Source organism: Epinephelus moara, chromosome 24, assembly GCF_006386435.1.
Source record: "Epinephelus moara isolate mb chromosome 24, YSFRI_EMoa_1.0, whole genome shotgun sequence".
Taxonomy (NCBI): Eukaryota; Metazoa; Chordata; class Actinopteri; order Perciformes; family Serranidae; genus Epinephelus; species Epinephelus moara.
Window position 1 is genome coordinate 754,092 of NC_065529.1, and position 11,710 is coordinate 765,801.

General features: G+C 38.5%; 1 protein-coding gene across 12 annotated transcripts in view; it reads right to left on the bottom strand.

Moving 5' to 3' along the window:
- Positions 1–1,880: 1,880 nt before the first annotated feature.
- Positions 1,881–11,710, bottom strand: part of plekha6 (pleckstrin homology domain containing, family A member 6) — a 277,398-nt gene continuing 267,568 nt past the window's right edge. For all 12 annotated transcript variants that reach the window (XM_050038755.1, XM_050038763.1, XM_050038767.1 and 9 more), the window contains 2 exons: positions 8,870–8,977; positions 1,881–7,973 (listed from right to left, as the gene is read on the bottom strand). In XM_050038755.1, the coding sequence (XP_049894712.1) occupies positions 8,880–8,977 (98 nt within the window). In that variant the 3' untranslated portion in view covers positions 1,881–7,973; positions 8,870–8,879. The remainder of the gene's footprint in view (positions 7,974–8,869; positions 8,978–11,710) is intronic.

The following is an 11,710-nucleotide window of genomic DNA, read 5'->3' on the forward strand; positions in this document are numbered from 1 at the left end:
CGAGGATCTCCAGTGGAGGTAGATGACCGTGTGTTGCTAGCCAACAAAGGGGTGCGTGGCAAAAGGAAGCTCGCTGACCGCTGGGGGAACGTGATCTATGATGTAGTTGTGAAGAATGACCAGAGTCATACCTTTAAGTGATGTCTCTGTGGACTCTGCAGAGTACAGAACACGGGTGTGGGTGTCTGTCCTGCTGTCTGAGACTTCAAGCAGGGCGAACCTGGATGATGTCAGTCCATCTGAAGACGCTGGGGATAGTCAGCGGCTTGACATGGCTCCTGTTCCTTCTGCTGGCATTGTCTTGCCTGAGTCAGTTCTTGTCTAGTTACCTCATAACTCATTCAAGCCTGATCCAGTCATGGCAGTAGTCATAAAGACAAGTGACACGTCTGCTGACTATCACCAATATACCTGTTGTTGATGACCCCTTCAACCCCATTGCGTGTGCAGCGGACCAGAGTATGGCCGGCGCACCTTTGCACAAGACTGACACATCTGTTAGAGACACCGCATTATGAACCGTCCTAGAACCAGAGCAGGGAGACTGTTGAAACCTGTTATAAGACTTATTGTGTTGATGTTTTTCTGGGTTTTAATGTTGTGTGATATTTTGTTTTGTTTTTTAATGTAAAGCACTTTGAGTTTACTTGTAATGAATTGTGCTATATAAATAAAATTGACATTGACATTGGTTGTACTTTTGTAAATGTACCTGGTGTGTTGTAGTTTTTTTCCCTCTCTCCCTCTTGGTTGTTTTGTTTGGTTCTTTTTGTTTTGGGTCCAAGTGGAATTTGGCAGGGGGGAATTTAACAGAGTTTGTGCCACTGCAGGCGCTAAATCATTGTCAGTCTATGAAACGTGCCCGACGTGAGTGGTCGAGCATAGCACTGTGAACAAATATTGTGTATTTATCTCTGTATGTTCACCAAATGAACACATATTCACTGTGAGTAATGTAAATGTTACTGGAGTGAGTTACTCGTGGGTTGTTATACTTGTTGAGTGATACAGTGTTCAGATAGCGACTAAATGCACTTTGTGAGACAACTAGCTAGCTAGCTTTAATGCTAAACTGCATGCCAGTCATATTCTCTGCTCTGTGTTACGCCTGCTCAATCAATATCATAAAGCCTTACGGCATTGAAATCACCCCTTATCAAAAACCGATTTCTGGAGGATGTAACAATATGGAGGCAAGTGAGTCTCTGGTGTTACATCAGCCTTTGGGTATGCGTGCCAGCAGCAACTCAACTTAACTGAAATTACTCAGAGTTCCACAGAGAATATGTCTCACTGCTAGTTTTTCATATGTTTTATACACCTTGATTTTATTTCTGAATGGTTATGTGTAAATTGTAAATTATGGCAATATAACCTGTCTTTAATAAATGACTGACTGTCAATCTCCCTGTCTATGTTTTGATTTGAAAGAATCCAGTCTGTCTTTGTTTTCAAACTTTATTCATTTAGACATACAGTTTGATATAACAAAGACTGTAGAATATCATCAGGGAGCCTATTGGTAAAGAGTCTGGGCAGTTAAACCTCAGTAGTCTTTTTGGCAGTGAACGTCATCGTCAACAAGTGGATTAAAATTAAAGCAGTAAATAGATCATTCCAGGAAGCATGACATGTTTTATCATACAAAATATTGTGATGAATTCAGAAGCATCTAGAGAACACATTATTTGTATACATTCACTTTATTGCAAGATTTTCTGAAAGCAAGCATATTATTTGTCCTTTTTTTTTATTTTTATTTTTATTTTTTTGCATAGTTCGAGCAGTTTGTCTATTTCCTCCGAAAATAGCAATGGTTACATGTGATAACAGGATATTCTGTAACTGAAATCCAGATTATATACATTGAACAATGTATATAATGTATATATTCTTTATTTTCATCATCCACAAATGCTACATCTAGTATCAAATATTGGACACCGCCTTTTGGATGTCATTTCTTTACACATCAGATTCCAATTAATCCAAAAATATCTATGTTCTGCTCCTCAAACAATCCTCAAGAGCAATAAAATAAAAAAGTATTTTTTGTTAAAAATGCAAAACATAATTGAGTGTAAATATTTCTACTGTCAACTTGTCATTGAATATCCATGTATTTAAAAAATATGAAATGCCTCTTTTGAACATATTGCCTTTCAAAAAAAAAAAAAAAAGTATTCTCTTAAATTCTTGTTTTGTTTTTGCGCAGTGAGAGCTGTTATCTGCTTTCAATGTAAAAGTCAATTTTCTTAATTTTCTGTGCCATATTTTCTCTGACTCTGAGTATGGACATAAAATAGCTTTGTACAAAGGCAGGTCACTTGAAAACTGAAGTGTGTAATGGCAAAAAACATAAATAACATACACATATGAAAGGGGAGGTTTGTGCACATGTGTGTTGTTTGTGTATGTGTATGTGTATGTGTATGTGTATATGTATATGTGTGTGGTCACAGTGTTCAAATCTGGGGGAAGTTACAATGAGGAGGCATTGCCAAAGGAAGAGAGTTGAAACAGCTGAAGACAGAAATTTTCATAAAGTGTTTTGTGAATATAGTCTAATGACATGAAATTAAAGTGTCATTGGCAAATGCAATTATGGAGTAAAAACATACTTTTGTAAAACTGTTTTTAAATAAAATGTATTCTGTGATCAAATAAAAATTAACTCTACTAAAACATTGTTAATATAATATGATTACATAACACATCATGATAATAAATTGAGATTTAACATTTCAGTTATTTCAAGAGATTTGGTTAATTAATGCATTTAGTGTATTCAAAATGAAACTATGAAATGAATGGGTTATGTACTAAAATATATTGATTTCAAAATGTATTATCTAATTATTTAATATTGGCTATTTTAAAGCTCCCCTCAAAGCCATGTGTAGACATTTCTAACCTTGGCAACCCCCGTAGGTGCAATGAGTCATTGCATTTCTTCCAGCTTCAAACTCCTTTATAAGTCATGTCATTAATATGTCCATTCATCACAACATATAAAACATAGAGAAATGTTTCAGACTTATGGCACTGCATGATTGGGTGAAATGTTGTTCAGATATGTTACATGACAATGTTTTACAGTATATGGTCCATCTTAAATGACTGCATCAATAGCTAACTCCTCTTCACACAGACTATCGCTTTTCTAGCAGTTACTCTTCTAAGGTCACTTCTATTTTCACTTTCACATACACTGTACCATTCCTAAATGCAAAACCAACATACTTTACCTATATATACTGGGGAATTTATTGGGCACTCTGATAAAGTCTACTGAATTTGATTCTAAATGCAAAGGTATTTAACAAAATGTAAAAAAACAAAAAAACAAAACTGCACAAAGTGGTTTATGGTGAGGTGATCATGCCCCTTCAGGATGCAGGTTGAATGTCATTTATAATCATCTGCCCTGGATACAAGATTTCTGCTCATTGACAACGATAAGTGCTGAAAAAGTTGAGATGTGAGGTTCATAAAGAGCAATGTACAGTGACAGTGTGGAGGTCAGGGTGGTGGATGGCTGTATATGAGTCCCTGTTACTCATCCCATTTTCTACTTGTTTTCTATCCTAATGCTTTCTTCGACTAACCACCAGATGACCATTATTTTTGTCTAAAGGTTAAATAAGTTAGAGACCTAACTGCACTTTAACCACACTGTAGTTGCCTTGAGCACATGTTGAAGGAATACTGGATTGACGATCGGTAAAAAGGCTTCTGGACTCATATTCGCCCGTCTTTAAGCTCTGTTCTATCTCTCCCTCTAGTTTTTGTTGTTGCCTCAAATAGATGCTTCCTTACATCCAAATTGTAAACAGTCTGCTGTTTCTTTGAATGATCTATTGTAAAAGTTTAATAGACAAGGTATTCTTAAGTATATAATCCAATGCATGTGTTATGCTAGACCTTTCTCATTTCCAGGTCATCGTTTATGTTTTGTTATGCCCCTTCAGTGTGTGAAATTAAGCCAACGGCACTCTTTGGCATCTCTACTCTAACTTACTCCAATGTAAACCCATCTGTGGCAGTAACTGATGCTGAGAGCTACAGACGTAGTATAAAGAGAGACAAACTCTGCATGAGGTGGGCAGGAGGGGTGGAGGATGGGTCAAGTTAACACAGTCCAGGAGTCTGCTGTTTGTGTCCTGTGTGAAACCAAAAGTCAGCGTTGTTTTAAAGTAGCTTTACGTAACTTACATAAGTATGCGACGTACTTAGTCACTCACCTGACATATCTACATCAGGTTACATACTAAAGGTAGTTTTAACCGCAAAGACTGATGTTTTTTCTACACCTTATCAAATAGTTTTGTTACCTAAACCTAACCATGATGTTTAACAACTAGGGTTGGGAGTCGTTAGGATTTTAACAATTCCAATTCCATACCGATTCCTTGTTAACGGTCCGATTCCTTACCGATTCCGACATTATATTCATTATACTTGCTATACTTAAACAAGTATATAATAAACACAAATGCAATCATACAAATACAAAAACTTTATTCTAACTGTTGCACAGTACAATTAGATGAAAATACGCATTTGTGTGTGGTGTGTATTTCAGATTTAGAGCTTGTATCATCTCCCTGAGAATATATAACAACAAAAAGTGATTCTCTGATTTCTACAGTAACACTATTACCTCAAATTAATCACAGCAATGTAATAAAAAATACTTATATGCATTCATGCTTGGGCACTGTTATTTACGTGACAACACCTGAACAGAACACACACACATTGGCTGTTTGTTTCTACCGCTCCCCTCGCTGGAAGCCTCGGACCTCCCGCCGCCCGCCTCCGCCTTGATTAAACGCTGAAAATTAAATAAAAGAGGGAGACAGGTTTTTCCTATTTTATCTTATTTTGTTATATTTCTCCCTCTCCCCTCGCTGGAAACCTCGGACCTCCCGCCGCCCACTCCCATCTCAAACACGGAGGTCTCCCTCTCCGCTGAGCACCCATGGCGCACGCCCGGCCTGTTAAATAGCCTGTAACCATAACAACTGTGTGACACAAACTCAGTGCTTTAGTAATTAAATAATGTCGGGCTCGGTCGGGTTCGGACAGAAATATGGGGCCCGTGCCGCACTCTAATGGAAATGCACGTGACGTTTTTTTTGGGTTTTTTTTACAATCTAGGAACCGTTTGCAGGAACTGTTACTCCAAATGTGATAGAACCAGTTCCGGAACCGGAACTTTGGACCCAGTTCCAAAAAAGAACCGGATCCGGATCCCAACCCTATTAACAACGTTAACCAAGTGTTACAATGTGTTTCACCTGGTAGTCAGTTGTGCAGACAGATGCTAAAGAATACCTTTTGTGTCGGTATGAGAAGCTGAGGGGGTGTGACAAAGTGTCAGTATATGACAACCTGGGAATGAGAATGATCTGGTTATGTGCTCTTTTATGTTTGACCCACAAAATGGGGGGAAGGCATGTCACTTCCTCTCTGTAATAAGTTAAATATTTAATCTTTACAATCTGACTAGCTTCCACACTTAAATAAAGTGATGGGTCATGGTTTTGTAATGCTATTTATCTTCAGCTCTGCCTCGCACTAAACTTGGTGCTGTTTTCTTGTGTAGTGTGGGTGTAGTGAGTGATGTATCGTAGCAAAATGAAAGTTTGACCCAATCACATCAATGTTATTCTAATGGTTGCTTATGAGTGTAACTGATAGCAAACAAAGTTGATAGGATGGTAGTAGTGTAGGGGATGGGGGCACTTGGGGGATGGGGGCCCTTGGAGTCTTCAGCTTTTTACAAAGGCTGAAAGGCTTCTCTCTTTTTTTCAGTCGGTTGTTAAAGTGTCATAACATGTCAGTGTAGGCAAATATCCTCAGTCTGTCACTGAGCCCCACTCCTCACTGTGCCATGAAAACATGTGGTGGTTTTATAAGGCTGATATGGAGGTTAGATGGTAATGAACATTCTCCTGGCTTTTAATGTCCAGAAGCATGTTCAAAGACTCTCTGTAGGTTTTAGTGAGACTTTTGTCTACTAGTCAACCTCAGGGACATTTACATGGCCCAACACCAAACTCTTTCTCTTGATTTCTCTTTGCAGCTCTTTTCCTTGTTTATCTTCAGAGTGGGCCTCTCATATGCAGTTTTGCCTTGTGAATTAACACTGAACCTCAGTTGAGAGATATCAACATAGTTCATCAGTAATCTCTACTTTGTAAAATATGTCCTGAGCTAAATTAAATACAACCCCAATCCCCAAAAGGTCAGATGTTGTGTCAAACATAAATAACAGAATGCAAGGATTTGCAAATCCTTTTGTGATCTATATTCAAGTGAATACAATATAAAGACAAGATATTTAATGTTCAAACTAATAAATATAAATGTTTTTTGTAAATGTATACTCATTCTGAAACTGATGCCCTCAACAGGTCAAACAAAAGTTGAGAGAGTAGCAACAAAAGACTGAGAGAGTTGTGAAATGCTCAAAAAACACCTGGAACATTCCACAGGTAAACAGGTACTTAGTAACAGATCAAAGTATCATGATTGGGTATGATTGCATTCTTGAAAGGCTCAGTCATTCACAAGCAAGAACAGACAGAGCTTTACCACTTTGTGAAAAACTGTGTGGGCAAATAGTCTTATCTTTTTCAATGCACAGTTGCAAAATTTACATATTTCACCATCTACAATCCATAACATCATCAAAAGATGAAGAGAATCCACAGAAATCTTTCCACTTATTGGGCAGGGATGAAAATCATAAATTAGATTACTGTATGGGCTCAGAAACACTTTGAAAAACCACTGTCAGTAAACGCAGTTCATCACTGCATCTAAAAAAGGAAGTTAAGACTCTACCATGCAAAGTGAAAGCCATATATCAACAACATCCAGAAACACCGCAGACTTCTCTGGACCTGAGCTCATCTGAGATGGACTGACACAAAGTGGAAAAGTGTGTTGTGGTCTGAAGAGTCCACATTGCAATTTTGTTTTTTTGAAAATCATGGACTTCGTGTCCTCCAGGAAAAGAGTAAAAGGACCATACAGACTCTGTCCTGCTGAAAGTTCCAAGCCAGCATCTGTGATGGTATGGGTTTGTGTAGTGCCCATGGCATCATGGGTAACTTGCAAATCTGTTAAAGCATTATGAATGCTGAAAGGTACATACAAGTTTTAAAGCAACATATGCTGCCATCAGGAGGACATCTTTTTCAGGGACATCCCTGCTTATTCCAGCAAGACAATAAGACTGCACGTGGTAGAACAGCATGGCTTTGTAATAAAAGAGTGCAGATACTCGACTGACCTGCCTTCAGTCCAGACCTGTCTCCTATTTAAAATGTGTGGTGCATTATGAAAAACAAAATACGACAACAGAGACCCCGTACTGTTGAACAGCTGGAGTCATATATCAAGCAAGAATGGGAAAAAAATCATTTTCAAAACTTAACAGTTAGTGTCCTCAGTTCCCAAACACTTACTGAGTGTTGTTTAAAAAAACATGTGGCAGCCATCACTCATTCAGAATGAGTGTAAATTCACAAATAAAAAACAAAGTTTATCAGTTTGAACATTGAATATCTTGTATTTGTACTGTATTCAACTGATTAAAGGTGTAAAAAAAAGATTTGCAAACATTGCATTAAATTTTTATTTATGTTTTACTCAGCGTCCCAACTTTTTTGGATTTGGGGTTGTAGAAATATTATACACCTTGAAGCTGGTAAGATATCTGGAGCCTTTAACAGGAGACATTAATGAGTCGATGAACTGGAGTTGGGGGCAGTGGGGCGGTTAAACTTACAAGTCATAATAGCTCCCATTTAGGTTATAAATTTGCTCTTGCCTCCTAGGAACCACCTTAAGGTGCTAAAAAAAAAAAACACTTGTCCGGGATCATCTTCATTATTCAGTATGTCCATTGAATCCTTAGAAAGATGCTCCATCAAACTTGACAGCAGCCAGGGCTTGAGCTACAGACAAAAAGAAGCACAGACAGATGGCTTAAGTAAGATACAAAGATAAATTTTAGATTACCTGTGCCATTGGGTACTGAGTGATGTTTGCTATCATGGGACTAATGAAATTCTAATTTTGTAAGCCATTTTAGGGGAAATTTGTAAGACACTGCTACAGCAGGACATGTTGTTTTTTTTTTATACAGCAAGGGCAGACTTTAAGAAGTCCTCATCTAGCTTGAGTAACACAACATATTCTAAGCTACAGCAGACGGCGTCAACTTGAGAGTGACAAGAAACTCTCAAGACAAGGTCCAACTTAGTTGTTATCTGAAGCTTTCAACTACACCTCAGCCTTTTGTAGTGGATAGTGTAGCTGAGTTGTGAGATGTTGAAAATGTTAAGAAACAATAATTGGATCTTGTGTTGACAATTTTAAGAATATTCCTTAATGTAAATACTAGAAAATTTAAAAAGAATGCTCACACTTTTTTTTTTCACACCAGAAGTCCAGATTATGTACAAGATATTTGTACACAGCTAAGCAGGTAGTTAAATTCTGTTGTCTCTCTCACTTCTTGCAAACAAAGACAAAAGCAATGGGGAAAAAAAATAGATTTTTTGGGGGGTGAAATTTGGCTGTCAGAAATGAACATTTGACATTAATGATGTTACTAGTTTGAGGATGATATGAAGCGACCAAAAATTAGTCATCACCAGCTTCAACGTATAAACATGAGCATTTCTATTCAAAACATATTTTGATTAAACACAATGTACTATACTGAAAACCCCAGAAAATGAAATCAGAAGAATCCTGCAAAAGCAGTCCTGAGAGGGAAACAAACACAGGGTCTAAACAGGATGGGAGAGGGTAACTGGCAGAAGTGGTGTGGTGAACGGAGACTTACCTTGTATGACTCACACCTTCATGATGTGGGCGGAGTTGGGGAAGTCAGCAGAGGAAGGGGAAGGGGCCAGGCTGGTCGGGGAGGTGGGGGGACTTGGGGCGCACTGGACTGGAATGAGATGGAGGGAGGTTGGAGGAGTGAACACAGGAAAATGGAAAGAAAGACAACGAGTGAACCAATCAAAGGGTGAGAAGTACAGTGAGGTAAAACTAGGGACACCTCTGCTTTCAGATGTCTGACTGTAAATAAAGAGATATCTCTGGATTTTTTTAGGGTAAAGAAAACAAGAAACTCTGGTGTCTCTAGATCACCATGTATCTTTTAAATGCATATTTAGATTAGGCTCAGCTCTGCATGTGTGACTCCCCTCAAGTCCTCAGCACTACTGAATTATGAGTTGATCTGAGACACTGAAAAGTATCTTATCAAGTCAGAAGAGCTTCGGGATAAGGGGCACAGGTCTGTTTGAATCTACTGAGAAAAATGATTTGGACGCTGGACTCAAAATGAAACCTGTAATGCTAATGATGTTAATCAGTTCATGTTTACCACATATACCCTCTCAGTTTAGTGTGACAGCATGCAACATCTGTCAGTTAGCACTTAAGTCAAAGTACAGCTGATGCTGATGGAAGCTGTAAATAGTTTTGCAGGTATTTTGTCTAACCCGAACGAAAACGATTGATTTACTTTCAATCAAGTTAGATTGAAAGATCTAACTTTCAATTTTTTCAAATTGAAAGTTAGATCTTACTATGGTGCTACACGAAAAGTCAGGGGATCACCAAAGCGTTTAGAATTGTTCTTCTGGGAACCATAAATGTAGATGTTGAAATATTTCACTGGATAAGTAAAACCTTGTTCAGGTCCAAAGATCGCCTAATACATAAGGGTTCATCCTTAGGGGACCGTGATTTTTTTTTGTATGATGAAACTTTGGCTATCTGCCTCATCACTGCTGAGGTCTTAGAATGGGCGTCCACACACTTTTCATGGTCACCCCTGACATATGTGTCTGCCTCTCTCTATATTTTCCTAAATTTACCTAATAAAAAATGACAGCAATACAGATCTACAAAAACACAAAGTCATCTGAGAGAAAACAAAGTAAAAGCAAAAACAAAAACACACTGCTTCTCTCAAAGTATACGGTTGTTTAAGGGGATATGGGTTAATGCATTAATGTGTGATATCTGATGACATCATGACTTCAAGATGTATGCAATGAAATACTGAGTGTATAACTGCTCTGTGTGTGTGTGTGTGTGTGTGTGTGTGTGTGTGTGTGTGCGTGTGTGCAAAAAACTTACTGACGGTTATGCTGGCGTACTCTCCTTCACAAATAGTGAGAGACACAAATAGTTTTTTTCTCTACAGGTGTATATAACTTTTAACTTATCAACTGAGCTGTCTGGGAGATGAGTGAAATGAGCCAATCGAAAGCCCAGTGGTGTTGTTATTTTTTTTAATTATTATTTTTTTTAATATCGCCCTGAGGGGAAATTCAGTTTTTTCATTCCGTTGTCAATTACACACAGGTCCGAAATACACACTGAGGACCTTTACATGCACTAAGTGGAGCGATGTCAGAGTGAGGGGCTGCCCATGGACAGGCGCCCCGAGCGGCCCTTGCTCAAGGCACCTCGGCAGTGCCCAGGAGGTGAACTGGCACCTCTCCAGCTACCAGTCCACACTCCATATTTGGTCCGGATGGGGACTTCCCTATGGACTGAAGTACTGACGTTATTTTCCTTCACTGATACAGCAGGAAGCAGGATGCCGCTGCAGCTGCTTGACGAGGGTGCATCAAAGGGACAAAATAGCACACATCTAAAAACAATATAACATGTTATGTTTGGACCTGTATTACATCACGGTTAATGCATTAATGCTGACAGCCCTAATTGTTATATATGATACAGTTGTGACCTAAGCAGTTATTACATCATACTGTGTATGAGTGTACTGACATAGAGATTTTTTTTCCTTTTCTTACAACTTTGGTTATTAAAACATCTTACCAACCAACTTGCTGAGGTCTAGGAACTTGACAAAAAACTGATTTGGAGGCCAGTTTTTGAGGCCTGAAAATGAGCGCACCTGAAATCAGTGTCTTGTGTGGGATGCCTGCTGTGCACCAAAAAGTTCAGTGCCAGTACTAACCTATCACTGTGAGACCCATGACCGTACACCACATCAGTGATCAAACAGACTCACAGATGGCTACTGGCATAGGAAGTATAGCCAAGAAATGGGGTGTGAGCTATAGTAAAGAAGCAAAAGCAACGGGGGCCTTAATAAATCATTGATCATGATTCAGTGATCAATGATAAAGGGAAAAACGCCAGCACTCTCAAATGTCCTTTTGGTAAGTTTAATAAACCAGCTTGGATGGCAGTACCAGTACACAGATGTTTCGACAAAAAGTCTTCCACAGTGTGTCACACTCTGATGATTGATGATCAGTGTTGGGTAAGGGTTACTTTAAAAGTAATAAAAGTACGTTACTGCGTTACTTTTTAAAAAAGGAACCAGTTACTTTACTGCGTTACTCCCTGAGTAAAGTAACTCAATTACTTTAAAAGTACTTTTGAGTATACTACATTTCCTATTGGGCAATGGACCACAGGGCGCTAAGCCTACATTTTTTTGTCTCCAAAATTAAAGTTCAATCAATTCAATTCAATTTTATTTATAAAGCCCAATATCACAAATCACAATTTGCCTCACAGGGCTTTACAGCATACGACATCCCTCTGTCCTTATGACCCTTGCAGCGGATAAGGAAAAACTCCCCAAAAAAAACCCTTTAACGGGGAAAAAAAACGGTAGAAACCTCAG